General features: G+C 40.5%; 1 protein-coding gene across 1 annotated transcript in view; it reads left to right on the top strand.

Moving 5' to 3' along the window:
• UST (uronyl 2-sulfotransferase) overlaps nt 1-16,872 on the top strand; it is a 154,471-nt gene that overhangs the window by 71,480 nt on the left and 66,119 nt on the right. Inside the window, exons 3-4 of the mRNA XM_071432972.1 lie at nt 840-995; nt 8,235-8,314. Of these exons, the coding sequence (XP_071289073.1) occupies nt 840-995; nt 8,235-8,314 (236 nt within the window). The remainder of the gene's footprint in view (nt 1-839; nt 996-8,234; nt 8,315-16,872) is intronic.

Below are 16,872 nucleotides of genomic sequence, written 5' to 3'. Positions count from 1 at the left end.
TCATCCAGGAACAAAATGAGGCTGCATCTGACAGACTGTGAGACACTGAGTTACTTTTTGCTTGTTCTTGTTTCCTGGGGAGGAGAGCAGGGTACAAGACTTAGTGTGGGCTGGACACCATTCCCGGGGGCCAGGCTGGATGTTGCTGTTCTATTTTGATTTTTAATGAACATTACCTGTACAGAGGTGACCAGACTGTGCCAGCTGGCCTCAAGCCCCCTGTGGCCCTGTGTTGATTATTCTGCACATAGATCCTTGACCAGTGGCATGATTTGTTCTGAGTCTGTTTGAAAGATTCATGTTTATATTTGAAATTAAAAGGATTGATTAATTTTAGCTCTGTGCAACTGGTTGTTATTTGGTGTCTTTTGTTTCTTTGTAAGCTGAAGTTTTGCAATCCAAGCATTCATTCCTCCTGCATTATGTCAGCTTGACTTCAAGTTCCCAAACTGTAGTACAAATTCACTCCTTTAAATTCTTTTTATGGGAGATAGTCAACTAAAGATGAGTATTTGCATTGAGATTACAAGCAGTAAGATCAAGATCATTACCAACATAACAATAATAATAATAGCCTACATAGTGTTTCTGGAGTAGTTGCCAATCCGTTGCATTTAACTGCATCTCAAGGGGGAAATCTCACCTTGCTACTTCCCTGAGCCATTCTGTTTCTCTTCTGAAGAGCTTCTGCCTTGCTAGGGGAAGTGAATGTTTCTGGCCTGGGGCCTAGAAATTCTCCTCTGTGTCTGTTGGCTTAAGGTAAAAACATGTGATTGAGAGGTACACAGAAACAAAGTATCAATGTACTGACTCCATTTTTTTTTTCAATCTTTGTTTAGGTACTTCCTTTCCCCAGTCAGGTGGTCTACAACAGAGTTGGAAAGTGTGGAAGTCGAACTGTGGTTTTGCTTTTAAGAATTTTATCGGAGAAACATGGATTCAACCTGGTTACATCTGACATACATAACAAAACAAGACTGACCAAAAATGAGCAGGTAAGTTACTCCTGCTTGTCTTAGATCCTGTTTTCTTATTATGTGTATGAAACTGAGAAACAAAGGCATATGTTAGCAGATAATCCTGTTGAAAAGATGCATTGCTACTTTGTCCTGAGTAATCATGCGGAATTCATCGTTCTCTAAGTGACTTCACTTAATAAGAGAAATGGGTGGCAGAGCCAAGAACAACATGATGTGGCAGCTAACCAGAAAAACTAACTTCCAGTGAGACAGCTCTTGAATTTAGTCAGCAAAGCAGTTAGACTAGCAAGGCAAGAAAGATTAGTACAGTGAAGTTAAGTGCAAGCGTATCTGGGACATGTATTAATGTATCTGCAGCCATTTATCCTATAACCAGGACACCTTATTCAGACCTAGCTTGGGTCTTAAACAGAGCAGGAGTAAATTATAGCCAAAAAGGTCCTTTTTGATGACTTTCTTAATTCACTTCTAGTAATCAGTTGCTTCAAAAAGTTGTTTCCCAGGGCCATGCTAACCCATGTTTCTGTATTATGACATGTTCTTGATCCTATCTCAGCTTTTTGCTTATCTGTCTTTTTCATGTTTTTGCACAACCCTCACTGAGGGAAGTGGAAATACCGCATGAAACATCTTTACGCAGACACCCTTTTTCATATTCTCTTAAAGTTGTAGAAGGATTACTTTTGCAGCTTTGTTTCTGTGACAGATCTGCTATTTAAATTTTCTTCTCTTCAGGGTACCCACTCTAAGTATCACTTCTGTGAACAGATTGATACAAGTAGTGCAGGAAAACCTCAGACTCAAAGTGCACGTCTGTAGTTGGATGCTGCACATGTTGCCCACTGCTGCTATTTTGAGCTGCTGATCAGGTAAAGACTGCAATTGCTGCCTGTGTCACTTCTAGAAATAGCAGCCTGCAAACCACAAAAGGATGTGTGCAATGATCAAAATATGGATGTGGGCCTGCCAGTGACATTGTGCTGTGATTGGGGGTCATTTACTTGCAGCCTGTTCATGAGCACAAGTTTATTATTTTAGATGCAGCAGTTCATTCCAAATGAAAATTTAGGAGCTGATATTGCTCCTTCAGGTCCCATCTTCCTCCCTTTCAAGATGTCCACGGGGTCCCACCACAGCTGACTGAGCTAACACTCCATAAGTCAAGTTCAGCCAGAGGTGGGGTCCACGGGCAGGGCTGCCATGCCAGCCCAAATACAGCTGCCATGCATGGTTGGATGTGGCACGCCAGGGACAGGCTGTGGAAGGGGACAGTGTCCCCTCACTGCCCCTGCTTGTGGCCAAGGAAATGCCTGCTCTGCATCTGCTGCAGCATCCCTGTATGAATCCTACGGCAGCGCTGTGCAGCCTGGGAAGGTGGCGATATGGTCCCATCAGAAAGGAGTGTAACTATCCTGTGCTACAGAGCTTGTCTGCTTAGTTTTTCTGCTGGGATAGGGGATTTCTGTGGGTAGGACTGCTCGGGTTTTGTTTGTATCTTTAATCAATTTTCATTGCTGCTGATTGAGGGACATACCATAAAGCCCAAAAATCTTTCAGGGGTTGGTAATTGCTAGCTTTCACTGTGATCAGCTTTTTCCTTTCAGTTCTGTTCTGTCTTTCTCTGGTAGGTGGATTTTCCATTGTTAAAACATGATACAAGATCACTTCTTCACAGTTTTCCATGCTTTAGTCCAGCATGTGGAGATTCCAGAGAGACCCAGACTTACTTTTGATGCAACCAACACACTGACAAATAATTATCTGCCTTACCTTTTGCCCTCCCCAAGTGGTTAATTTACTAAACGGCAAATCTGCTGGAAGTATTGCTACAGAGCTACTCTATAGACTTTCCTGCCATAATTTGAGTCTCTTTATTTTTATTTACGGTTTATTTCCATAGTTACAATAGGCTCATAATTTATTTAGTATTTTAGCTGAAAAGTGCCTTTGATCACCAGAGAACATGCTTGGAGACAGTAACTATTCTGTTGTTTAGAGCATTTTTAGTTGTCTTCTCAATTTTTAAGAGCAGAATATGAAAAAATAAATGATGTTTTCCACCTTTAATGTGGTGTAACAGGAGGAAGTTAAGGCAATGAATGATCTCAGGCTCCAGGCATTGGAACGAGAAAAAAGAGAGCTGGGCTGGGCTGTAGGCTTCCAGCATGAGCATGGGCTTCTCACTTGAGATGATATGTGTCTCTTCCTTCTGTCATTTCTGGGTCCTGTGTTTGGTTAAAGCCCTGATCCAGCCAAGACTTTTCTGTAAATATTTAGCTTATGCAGTCTGCTGTTGTTAAATAAAGTTAAGTATGTAGGTGTTTTTAATGACTGTGGGGATTGCACATAATTGGAATCCATATTCTTATTGCCTTTTCCAGTCTGCTTCCTACTAAGAAATTTTCCCAAATTATGTGTGTCTGCCAGCAATTAGAAGTGCAGCCTTTGAACATCTGTGGGCATAAGGAAGCGAGTTCTGGAAACAGACATATTAATATATGGCTTGCCATTTGCTGTAGTATTTTCAAGTAAATTAAATACAGGAACTAATACATAATATTAACCTAATTGATGTGGCTTTAAAATGCCACTCAAACTGCTGCAAAATGAAGTCTTCCCCTGCCCTGACTTTGTCCTCCACTACCATTTTATTGCATTCAGGGAAGTAAGAATGAGTATGCTTATAGGTATAGAAATGCCAGTCACATACAAGAGTAATTGGTAGTTTATCCTCAAATTGTTTCCTTCTACCACCCATCATTACAGCTGTGCAGCCAACTTTATGTGTAATTCCAGTTCAATGCACTAAAAATCCATCACTAATTTTTCTAAAATGCTTTTAAAGACAGAAAATTGGTCATACCAGCTTGGGGAGGTGAAGAAATTCTTGAAACCATTCCAAGCTTTTGAGAGCTAAAAATGAAGATCTAGTCTCATTCCTGGGAGTTGTGAGTTGTTTATGGAAATGAGTACTGAGATGAAAGTGATATACCAAAATTCTTGTAGGTACTTGTGCCTCCTGAGCCCTACATGCCTTCAGTAGAGACTGAAAGGAGTGGAACAAAGTAAAGAGCTCACAGGGAAAATAAATACAGAGGGGTTGTTTTGTCCTTTTTGTGTCAATATTAGTGGAGACCATAGTGTGATACAGCAGACCACATTGCAAAATCCCAGTTGCCTCACCATCTTTATACATTTTGACCTCAAATTCTCACACTGAAATACAGCATCTTAAATAAAAATAGTAACATTTTGGCTGTTGTTTGGGTGGGATTGTTACCTGGTTATTTCCTTTTGTTCCCAGTAGAATTTACTTACTGCAAACCTCAAACAAAGTGGGGCTGCTCTGAGTGGTTAGCACAGGGACTAGACTAGCCATCTCCAGAAGAGAGAAAGGTGGCTTGTCTAGAAGGCCAGAGTTGAGTTTTTGTGCAGGAACAATGCTGAGACTAGAGAAAATCCATCCCCATCCAGCCCTCCTGGAGTCACTTCATGGTGCCATCTGCTGGAGCGTTATTTGCAATGCAGCACCAGCCCATTGCAAGTTAATTTCAAGAGCTAATTAGTGTATTTTTCAGCAATGTTTCACTGAAGCTGCCTAATTCCTGCAGGAGAGCTCTGGGCAGCAGTTGAGAGAGAGAAATAGCTCTTTGTGGGCCGTAATCCTAGCAGGTACATGCTCCTTTTGTACTTTTCCAAATGTTTCTATAGCTTCTCCCTCCAACCATGGATGTGTTCTGACTCATCTCTTCCCTAGCAGAGTTTGCCAGGGTTGTTTATCTTCTGCTGCTTTTATTTCTTTTCAAACTTAGGATGATATGATCATCTGTACTTGCATGTCATTCTCCTTCATCACTCATTTCATCCAAAAGCACTTGTTTTGTTCAACCCTCATCCTCTGCTCACTCTTGGTCTCTGTGGGTTGGATCCTCTACATTTTATTTTCTTTTGTTCTTGTTTCATCTTATAGAAACAAACATACAAATGAGAAAAAGTATAACAACCAAAACAAACCAACCAAACTTATTCTTCTGAGAGACAATGGAGATTTTTCTTTTGGTTGTGTTTTGTTTTTTTCTTTGCCATAATCTTAGAAAGAGGAAGGGCTCACTATGTTTTTCTGAGCAATACATTTGGGTTGTTAGCCTGAAAGCCGTTCAGGACAGCATGATGAGAGAGGGAGCGGCCCATGGGAAATATGGCCACAATTTGCATGTGGCCATGAGCCATTACAGTTATTTATTTTTCCCTCCTGACATCTGTATGTCATTTCAGTTGAGTCTAACTTACCCCTTTGGCAGGGTTTTTAGAAGAATGGATTTTGCTCGTTTGTTCTTATGCACATTGTAGCTTTATCCACATCTGCTTACAAGTCCAGTTGATCATTAAGTGTCTAAATATGAAGGTACTCTAAGTCAAAACAAAATTCTGTTTCTGCTTTAAAGCAAGCTGTTGTCTTAGCTCAAGAGACTGAGTTTGGTAGCAAGAGATCAAAAAAAAAAAGCCAGGAGCCAGATGCTGTCCTGCACTGTGTGCATCTTTCCAGCCTCCCTTTGCTCCTGAGGCTGAAGTGCCTGTGCTTGTCCAGCATCAGGTTCATGTGACACTGACATCAGGTGGAATGGAGTGAGAAACGTGGCAGTGCTGTGATGTGAATCTGCTTCCTGATAGCAAATGGGTGCCAGCCCTGGGGACAGCTGGGAGCCAAGGGAAGCTCGTGTGGTGGTGCTTTGCGACACTCACATATACCCCCAGCTAAGTTTATCTGGCAGTGTTCTACTAGAGCTGCCTGTGTTTTTAGATTTAGTGAGATTACTTTGTATGGGTACAGTACCTTTATATCTCCATATTTATACTCTAGTAAGGTTTTTTTAATTTATGCCAAGAAGGAATTACAGTGATGACCATGGGGGCACAAACAGAGTTTTTATACCAGATCAGTAACTTCCTTCTGCTGTCTTCGTTCCTTACTTCATGCAGATAGAGCAACACAAGTAAAATGCAAAATATAACATCTGGCTTTACACAGTTCTGAGAATTTCACTTCTCTTGTAACTTGTCTCAGTAAAAAAAAAAAAAAAAAACAAAACCAGAAAAAGAATCTGTAGCAGGTTGACTATCACAGAATCCAATTGAGACATCTGATACACAGGCTACAGGGTCTTCTATTGCTTGATTCTGCAAGATGAATGAAGAATATAATTTTTTGTCAGAGTGAGTTACCAGTTCTAAAGAAATGTCAACGTACTGGTTTGCTAGGAAAGCCTTTGTCTCTTCAGAACACGAAGAAACAATACTTAGTTTCCTTTGTGCTAAGTATTGCAAAGCTTCCTGGGCTTTCTAATTCTGATCTGGACAAGCTTTGCCCTTCAGGTTTATGAATTTCTTTCCCAATGCATTTATATTGTACTGAAGAAGCTGTGCAAAGACCAGTTTATGCTTAAATCAAGCAGTCCAGACTCCATATATCACTAGCTAAGGAAGGGATGCTATTCCCTTACTATTTCTTTAAATTCCTTGTGTTAATTTTATTTTTTTAATTGCACATGTTCTCTCCATATTCCCTTGTTTCTCTTTTCCCTTTATAGTGACTTTCTTTTGGTGATCTCATCTTACATTCCATTTCTTTGGATTTTCAGCCTTATTTAGTTGTAGCATACCTTGCTATACTTTCTCAAACCTAATATGTTGTGGTGGATAAGGTCTGTACCTCAAATACCCTGATGTGCTCAAACCAGTTGGACTGGAAAAGGTCCATCCTGAGAAGCTGGACAAGCCGAACTGTTTGCTTCAGTGGTCATCATACGTGTATGTGTATAGAATTGTTGAAGACAGAGGGAAAGAAGAGAAAGTCTCTAAGTGTGTGCACTTCTTTCTGGCAGTTAAATGGCTGTAGCTTATGTTGGCTGAAAGAAGGAGGCAGGGTATGTGCACTGGGAAAAAGTGGAGGATGCAAGATGGATAAGAAGCAGTAAGATGTGACACAAATTATAAAAACCATGGGAAAATATCAGTCCATTGAAACTGGACATTAGAAGGGGAAAAAATTTGGCAACTGCTACCTCTTAAATGTGGTTTGGTATTTGCTATGGCATGGGCAGAATTTTTTACGATGCTCTTTTTGCTGCTAGTAGCTCCACATATGCTAGTTACTTTATTTTGACCACACAACAGGCTGGACTACATGTTCTTGCTTATTTTATCTATGTCAACTATAGCATTCCAGTTTTAAGAAATAAATGTTTTAATTACTGTCTCCTCACATAGATAAATATGATTCAAATCAGAACATGTAGCTCACAGACTTGCCTCTTTTTTTATCCAGTGTATGAATTGCTTTCTACTACCCAGTTTGCAAAATCAATAAACCTGTCATTTCAAATGTATTTCTGTTCAGTGTCCATAACATAGCCTGCATTTGAACACAGAACAGAAAATTGGAAATGAAACCTTTAGGAAATTAATAAGAAGGAAGCAAAATTAACTGAAACCTCAACTTTCTAGCATGATGCTTCACTAGATACTTCCAGTTTCCCGTAAATTATAGCTAGAGTTCAGCTCACACAAAATAGATTATCATATCTATGTTGTTGTTTACATTATTCTATCTTAATGGTCTGAAAACTCAAATTAATTAATCATTTTTTTGAAAAAAATTAACATTGTGAATGGGCCTGAACTAGAATTTAGCATGATCTTTCTAAAAGTGCCCATTCAGTTTGTACTCCTAATTTGTTGTAATAGTAAAAGAAATTGCAAGTCCTGATTTCTATATTTAAACAAGCAAATCAGTTGGTGTCTTGACTGTGTTGGCAGTGTTTATTGTTACACAAAAATGACCATTGGTTCAGCTCCTGCTTTCTGTTACAGACATTTTGCATTTTTGGCATTGGGGTGAATAGAGCTAGTGTCTTCAGAGGGTAGCTGCCATTTGGAAGGCTCTTGCAGATTTAGACAGTTTAGATTTTTCCTTTATGCCTTTGTTTAGACTGATACCTGCTTTTGGAAGTATTTTGGAAGTACATAAGCTCCATCGTAGCAGAATGGTGTCTGCAGCTCAGCCTTTCTTGCTTAGACATAAAATATTCATCATCCTATCTTGATGACAGTGTTTGGGAAGAATAGTGGGGAAGTAGGTCCTGAGTAATTCAGACTTGAAAATTATATCATCATCTGTTGTTTGAAAGTTTTATGTTTGTCTCAAGTTGTGCGTTGATATAACGTGGAATATTTGATTTTTTAAATTCTTTTTAGATGGAATTGATTAAAAACATAAGCACTGCTGAGCAGCCCTATTTATTCACTAGACATGTTCATTTCCTCAACTTCTCAAGGTAAGGCATTTTTTTGGTCAAAAATCTTTTTCATTGATTTCTATTAATTGTAATACATAAAACTTTTCCCCTCTTTTATTCATAAACAATACAATGCACTTTTTTTTTCCTTCCTTCTGGCACTAGAATTCACATTCCGAAGCTGTTGGTTTTTTCCCCCCACACTCACTTTTCTGTAGCATAATTATGTACGGTATGTTTGTGAAAAGCCAGGATGCCATTATATGTTTTTGCCTCTTGAAATTATTGTGATTTATAATGCTTCCAGTCAACATGCAAGAGATGGTAACTTAGGATTTTAAACTGTGCACTTGTGTTTTAAAAGTGGCAGAACACTGCTGTTAACATTTCATCTGCATACAGGCAGACACTAAAAGGAGATCTAAAACTGCACTGAGTTCATTAATTTTGTGCCTGGAATAACTCTTTACCAATATAACCAATTTAATTTTGTTCTGACAAAATAGTCCCCATTCCACAGGCTATGGAAGTATTTTTAAACCATGCAAACAGATTACACTCTGTATCATGGGAGTGCTGTTTCTTCTGGCAGATATTTAAAAGTATGCTGCAAGACTCTAGAGACTTTTATAGCACGGAATGTGAAGAAGATTGAATTTGGATGAAACTTCTAAGGAATTTTTGGAAGGCCTTGAGTGAGTGATGCCAGTTAGCATTTAGCCAGGATACAGAGGTTAAAGCTGACTGCAGATGCTTATTGCCCAGGCTGTAAATTTAATCTGGAAATGATATTCAGGAATCATGCTATCTGTGCCACCAGATTGGATTCCTTGAATTTAGATTTTTTAAAATTCGGTAGAATTATGATCGTACTGCAGATCTTTGCCAAAGCTTGTCTAATTACACAGTATGGTACATTTTGTTTGCATGGTAATGTGAGTGCATGGCTTCAAGCTTCTGTAGGCAGTGTAGTAAGAAATTATAAAATTCGGGGCAGGGTGTGTTTTTATTTTCTTGGAAAATAAAATATTTTGAGCAATTGGAAATTCAGTTGCTATAGAACTTAACTGTGGGCGTGATTTTTTAATATGGAAACAGGAGGAGTTAAACAAAATTTTTATCTTCTGTGTTCTCTCTTCTGATTCCTTGAGAGTTCCATTTCTAATGTATTACCTTTAAAAAAATAAAAACCATTAGGACTTCACACTTTTGGTAAATGATCTCTTTCCTCTTCTGAACTGCAAGATCAAAAGAGTAGCCACATGTGAGGGTCAAAGGGATGTTTCCTGATTAGACTGATTTTACAGAGATGGTATTCAACATTAGGAATGAGAGAAAAAGACCAACAGTCTTAACCTCTTGCTCCTCCCTAGGGATCCCATTTTCTGTACCTATGGTACATCCTTGCCACTAAGGTATCATGCTTCTTCTGTAGTGGATACATGTAGTAAACCCCATAGATTTAGGAAAAGCACCATGGAGGATATGAACAATAGGAATGCTGAAACAGCAAAAGAAAATTCCTGTTTTCCTGTCCTCCACCCCTTAACCTACCTCTGTAACCCTATAAGGCAATGTCATGTTAACCCCTTACCCATTGGTCAAGCTTGGATCCTTTCCAACCCTATAAAAGAAGCATACTGTACCCCATTAGGGGAGAAAGAAGAAGAGCAGAGACCCTTCACAGACCTCCCCAAATAAAGCCATCTCCATGGAACAGCCTGCGCCTTCTCCTTCTCCTCTCTCTCCGTCTGCTGCAGCCTCCAGCCCAGGGCACCACTACCTAGCAAGCAGAGCTGAAATCCTGAGAGCTTGCAATCACTATAGAGCTGATAATCACCATGCTTGCTAGATGGTAGCCCTGTGGCCTTGGCATGAGCGAGCTAGCTTCGGGCACCCGGTCCCTGCCCAGGGACTGAGCTCCTGAGCCCTAGTGCTCTGCTTTATAATAACTCCAAAAAAGAGGCTTTATTAGATACATGATGTATCTAAAATGTATTTACCTTTTTCTTACAATACAAATCTGAAAAAATATGAAACAGTTACATAAGATGTATTAAATTATTTGTAGTTTCTCTTTAGGCTCTTTGTTGCAAATCTGAAAACATACCTTTTGTTTTATTGAGAGTATCCTTGGTTTACCTAGTAGGTGTGAAGTAGTGAAAAGGCTGATGAGTCTTCTAAATCAGACAGTATTGAATTGCAGCAACATTACATACTAGTGTTTGGCATTTCTTAGTGTTTTCTGAGAAATTAAACATTTTTTGTTTCAAAATTTATTAGCAGTGTTATACTTAACAATGAAGTAGCATGTTTTAGATTTTCTTGGTTATTTCATTCTAGGGTGATTTTTTTAAACTGATTTCTTTAGGAAATGGATTGTCAAATATTGCATTTACAGAAATTTCAGCATGTGATTTAAATACACATCATAAATATTACAATATTATGAAAGTGTTTTAGTTTTGCTTAATTTCTTTAAACTATTCCTTGATAGAAACCTTCCTACCTGCAGTGGTTAGCTGGACTCAGATTGTCTATGGAATACTTTTCTTCCAATTTGCCCCAGCTTTTCTGCCAGCTCAACATAAAAGTCATATAAAACTCCTCATTCTCATAAAAGAATGGGGCTCAGAATATTGATGTGGTGTTTTCTGGATGACAGCTAAAAACCTCAGACAATAGTTGGCATGAGGAGCCAGCACAGTGGGCAGCAGGGCAGATGCACAGGAATGGGTAGGAGACAACAGCTGACTCCTGACTGCAGGTTTAGGGCAGGTCTAGATCCATGAAAGGCTCAGCTTGAAGATTAAAGAACCCTATTTTGTTGAAACTTCATGCTCCCTTCCAGGGAAAGGCATGAGGCTTTGTACATGCCATTGCAGCAGAGCCATTACTGGATTCTGTGATTTTTTTGCAGGAGCAGCCTTTTTGGACATCAGTCCAGTGATTCACTTCTTTTATTGTTTGGCATTTTATACTTTTGAAACCAAGTTTTTGTTCACAGGAAGGAATAAGAAACAATTTTTTTCTCCTTCCTCCTGCATATATTGAGCTGGCAGACAGGTAGGAGTTAGAAGGCATGTTACTTTGCTACCCTTTTGGTTGGTCACATTAGAAACAAAAAAAGTCTCTTCTGCTTGCCTTGCACCTCTCTGAGTGTTTTCAAGATGTGTAGGGTTTGCATTGAGCCATTTAGAGCATATCACCAAGGTACTAGAGAAGCAGAGAAAATATAAGCAGAGTCATGAAAAATGTGAATCTGATTTGCTTTGGTTTAAAATAGAGATGTAGAGTCATTTAGGGTAGAAAAGATCCTTAAGATCATCAAGTCCAATTGTTGACACAGCACTGCCAAATCTGCCACTAAGCCTATGTCCCTGAGTGCCACATCTACAACGTCTTTTAAATGCTTCCAGGGATGTGGACTCAATCACTCCCCCAGACAGCCTGTCCCAATGCCTGACAACCTTTTCCATGAAAAAAAAAATTTCTGAATATCCAATCTAAATCTCCCCAGTGCAACTTGAGGCTGTTTCCTCTTGCCTGGTCACTTGTTCCTTGGCAGAAGAGACCAATCCCCACCTGGCTACAAACCTCCTTTCAGATAGTTGTAGAGAGCGCTAAGATTTTCCATGAACCTCCTTTTCTCACAGCTCTCGCAGCAATTTCTCATATGAATTATTGTCTAGACCCTTCACCAGCTCTGTTGCTCTTCTCTGGACACACTCCAGCACCTCAGTGTCCTTCTTGTAGTGAGGGGGCCCAAAACTGAGCTGAGGTGTGGCCTCACCTGTGCTGAATAGAGGGGAAGATCAGAGCCCTTGTCCAGCTGGCCACACTGTTGCTGATCCAGGCCAGGATGCCACTGACCAGCTGACCAGCACCCCCAGCAGCTGCCAAACATGAGCCAGTGTGTCCCCTGCCAAGCAGCTTTCCATCCACTCTGCCGCCAGCCTGTAGGGCTGCTTGGGGTTGTTGTGACCCAGGTGCAGGACCAAGCACCAGGCCTTGTTGAGCCTTATACAATTGCCCATCAATCCAGGCTGCCCAGATCCCTCTAAAGAGCCTTCCTACCCTCCACCAGATCAACACTCCTGCCCAACTTGTTGTCTGAAGGTGCACTTGATCCCCTCATCCAGATCATTAGTAAAGCTGGTAAATAGAACCTGTTAAACAGAACTGGTCCATACTGAGCCCTGGGTAGCACCCCCTGTGACTGGCTGCCAGCTGGATGTAACTCCATTCACCACCATTCCTGGGCTCAGCTGTCCAGTTTTTCATCCAGCAAACTCTGCATCCATCCAAGCTATGAGCAGCCAGTTTGTCCTGGAGGGTGCTGGAGGAAGCTGTCACAGGCTTTGCTGAAGTCCAGGCAGAAAACATCCACAGCCTTGCCCCCATCCACTGAGCAGGTCACCTTGGAGGAGGAGGAGGTCAGGTTGGCTAAGCAGGACCTGCCTTTCACAAACCCAAGGTGGCTGGACCTGGTCCCCTTGTTGTTGTATGTGTGCCCTGTGATGGGACACAGGATGGTCTGTTCTACAGCCTTCCCTGGCCCTGATGTCAGTCAGGCTGACAGGCCTGTGCTTCCCTGGAGTCTCCTTCCAGCCCTTCTTGTAGATGGGCTCACGTTTGCTGACAGGAACCTCCCCACTTCTCCAGTACTGTTGGTGAGTGATGGAAAGTGGCTCAGTGAGCACTCCTTCTGTACCCTTGGGTGGATCCCATCTGGCCCAATAGACCTGTGTAGCTAACTGGTATAGCTGCTCTCTGACCATTTCCTCTTGAATTAAGAGGACTTCTTTCTGCTCCCTGTCTCTGTCTTCCAACTTGGGGCAGGGTACCCCAAAAATAACTAGTCTTTAATGCCTTCTTTGCCTCAGGCTTTAATAAAATACCTTAGCCTTTTCCTCATCCTTGTTGGTGCTTCTCAGCTTCCCAAACAGTAGCAAAACAAACTTGTTGGGTTTTTTTAACATTAGTGATGTGAATAGCAGCAGTGACAAATCAGTTGAATTTTCTGCCTTTGTGCCTTGTACCTGCTTATAAACCTGTCAGCACTTAAAGCTCTCTGATTATTCAGAAAAGCATTTACTTATGATTGTTTCCAAGTGAAAACAAGTAGGAAAAAAAAAATGCTAGATCTTCTATCCAGAATAAATCTCTAGTGGAAGTGAGCTAAGCCTTCAGTGATGAGTTGAGTACATGTGTGTTTCTGAAGCCACATTAGTTTTGCTGAACAAAGTTCTAAAACCTTGAAAATCTCATCCTGACCTGAATGCTTGCCAAGGCCATTTTCCTGTCATTCTTGAACAGTTTTTTAAGAGTGCCTGTTGGTTCAGCTGAGTAAATTCATCTCCCTTTACTGCATCTTCATCTTCTGATTCAGTACTATCTTTTCTCAATCCAAAGTAGCGTGAAGAGGCAGACAAAAAGATAAATATTAAAAGGAGACATGAAAGCAAAAATTTTTCCAGCTTCAAACAGAAGATAAAAAACTTTCTTGTTCTTCTTTCATGTTAGTGAATTTCTACATAGCCCTTGTCACAGAGAAAGCTTTCATTCAAAGTGTTTCGCAGCTTCTGTTCTCAGTCTGTCCAGTGCAGTGATAGTTACCTTCAGAAGATGATCCCGTGCTTCTGGAGGGTGGCTACTCGACCCAGTTCATTTCAAGACTGTTTCTTTTGTAGAAAGTGGTGCTGGTTTTTTGTGGGTTTGGGGATGTTTATTGTCTTTTTCTGATTTGAAGTTTATATAGTAATATTGCTGGGAAAAACATCCAAAGTGTTAATCAGGAGCAAATATTAAATAATGTCTCTAAGCAGGTAAAGATTTATGTGTTGATATATTTGCTGGTAGATCCAGGGAGTGCAGTGTAGAAGTGCAGAAGCTGTGAAGAAGCAGAATAACCTGCAGAGAGATAAAGAAAGCTGTTTCAGAATAGCTGCAATTTGTTCACTGTGCATTACCATAAGTGCCTGTTGTCATCTACTTAGTCCAAGAAAAAAATATTCAGGAAGAGGCTTCAAATTCGTGGAAAAGCCCCCCTTGATTTCTCAGTAATCTGCTGAATTAACTGTAACAGTCACTGGGCAGTGACTCAAGACACTTGGAGAGTGCTCCAAGTGTCACAGATTTCAGAGAAGCAGGAAGAATGTTTGCAGGAATGCAGAGGCGGGTGGCAAGGCCATGGTTTTGGGTAAGGATGAGTCAGGGATGTGGAGAATTGCACAACATCTGTTTTGGTCAGGGGAAAGGCAGCATGTCTCTCTCCAACATCAAACTCTTCTCTTCCGGGCGTGCACTTACAGAGCCCAGTTTGGGCAGAGCAGGGAGCTTGGGCATTCTTTCCTGTCTTGGGCTAAGTGAATGGTGCAGCTGAGTGTGTAAAAATCTAATGACATGCCTTTGTCAGTGGCTGGTGAGTTTTGCTTGAAGGCTGGCTGATCAGAGCAGGGTGAAGTCAGAGAAAGGAGAAGCATTAAAACAACCACCCAGAAAGTGAGACAGACTTTTTCATGTCTCACTAGAGCTATGAATTCTTTACTTTCTGCAGTAGCTATGGGCCACTGAGAGATAAAGCACCAATTCTACTTAATTTTACAGTTTAATTAGCCCTTATAATTCAGTTCAGTATATCTTACTTGTTCAGAGTCAGGATGAATTATCACCCTGCACTGCTGTGTCAGGAGTCATCCTTTCTGTGCTGTCAGGCTGCTGCCCTCTTCTTCCTTTCAGCTGCAGTTTTTAATATCTTAAGTGTGTATTTAGCATGTGTGCATGTGCTTAAGGGAGGGCACAACACTTCACTTTTGGCATAAGTTTCTAAAGAAATAAGATCCAGGCAGCAGTTTTAGGTGTCCTGCCTGTCTTTCCATCCTCTCCCCTCCTGAATTGCTAAATAATTTCTGAACATGTTGGCCATTTTGAAACCACATTGAGTAGGTTACTAGATTTCTGAGACAGCCACACTGCAGGTACATCTGCTGAAGGCAAAGCCATGCAGAACAGAGCTGGTGGACTTTCTGTTGCCCACAGCCAGCAGTCACCTCCCTGTGCCCTGCTTGGATGCCAGGCCCTGCTCTGTTGTGTCCTTGCTCAATGTGAGAGGTGTGGGGAGAGAGGTTTGGGGGAGGAGAGAAAGGTCTGTTGGGTCTTCTTCTTGGGAAGGAGCTTGCCTTTAGTCCCTAGAATCCACATAAGAAATATTTCCAGTTTTCTGTTTTTCATTAGCAGAGTTCATGTGTAAAGTTCTTGTTTTTCTTGAAACAAGCCTTTTTTGGTAGACAGTCTGTATCAACATTGTTGAAAATTTTTTTATTACTTTTTTGCACAGATAAAATGGCCAACACTAACTAATAAAAATTAATAAATTGAGCTGCTGTAGCAGCCAGACGGTGTCACATGCAGCAGTGCTGGTCAGGTTGGCAATTTTCCTTCAACTCTGACCTGAATTCAGACCTATGGGTAGCAATAAATCACATGTTCTATGAAGGCAGGGATGGACAGAGAAATTCTGGATAAGCCCAAAACAAAACTTGATTTCTGAATGTTGCTGAGCTTTTTTTTGTTAGTCATTGTTTCTGTGTTTTTTCTCATTCAGAAGCAACTCTAAAAATTGTGTTTTAACACAGAACTTTGATATTACACCATTCCCTTATTCTTGCAAAATGTGTCTATAGCTAACAAACAAAAAGGAGGTAAATCTGGATGAATTAACTTTGTCATGTGAATAAGCTTCGTGTTTGAAAGCTGAAGCACGCTCTGTGCTGGCAGCGTGTGTTTGGAAGCCTTGCATGTTAGTTTGTTGATAATTTGGAAGGGCTGGATGATACATTTACAATTTTTTTTTTTGGCAAATAAACATCTTGCTTTGCAATGACTTAACCTAAGTATGTAAGTCTTCGGTCCATTGATTTTAGAATAGAATTTCCCTTTTTTATAGACTGACTCTGGAGGTCAGTAAAACCAGATTGATTCTGTGGTGCTGTTTTCATTGTCTTAGAGTCATGCAATTCTGGTCACGACACCCAGATTTTTTAGTAATTTGAGGAATATTGTTTCTTCCTTCCTTTGGAACAATTAGTGCCACACAGTGTGTTCATGTTTTGTAGAACATGTCTGTTATGTCTGTTAACCACACTCCACTAGCATTTGAAGGGAGTACGTTGGGCAAATGCATGGAGCTGGCATAGCAAGATGCTAAATGTCCAGGACCCTTTGAATGCACTTAGGTATACTTTGTACAAAGAGCAGTAGTTGGGTCAGCTTGCATCACTGACTTTATACAGCTCAGCTGTGGGAGGGATTGGGCTCTTTGAATGCCTTCTTGAATCAACATCTTGAAACAATGATTGCAGCCTAAGATTATCTATTAAAGTAATTTTATGTTGTGGGATTTTTTTCTCCTTTTAAAAAAAATACACACTTAGGGAAATGTCTTTAAAAATATGGTAGCAAAAAAAAAAAAAGTTACCCTCTGGGCAAGCTGTTAAAAGTAGGGAAATGTCAGCTAAACTTGAGCATGGCCTTAACACTGTGTCTTTATGTGTGTTCTTTATAATCTGTACTTTTTGCTAACACATCATGAAACA

The sequence above is a fragment of the Agelaius tricolor genome, unplaced genomic scaffold, assembly GCF_023055355.1.
Source record: "Agelaius tricolor isolate 1412-34295 unplaced genomic scaffold, bAgeTri1.0.p SCAF_1, whole genome shotgun sequence".
NCBI classification, from domain to species: domain Eukaryota; kingdom Metazoa; phylum Chordata; class Aves; order Passeriformes; family Icteridae; genus Agelaius; species Agelaius tricolor.
The sequence above is the reverse complement of the archived record's forward strand: the minus strand, read 5'-3'. Positions and strand labels throughout refer to the sequence as shown.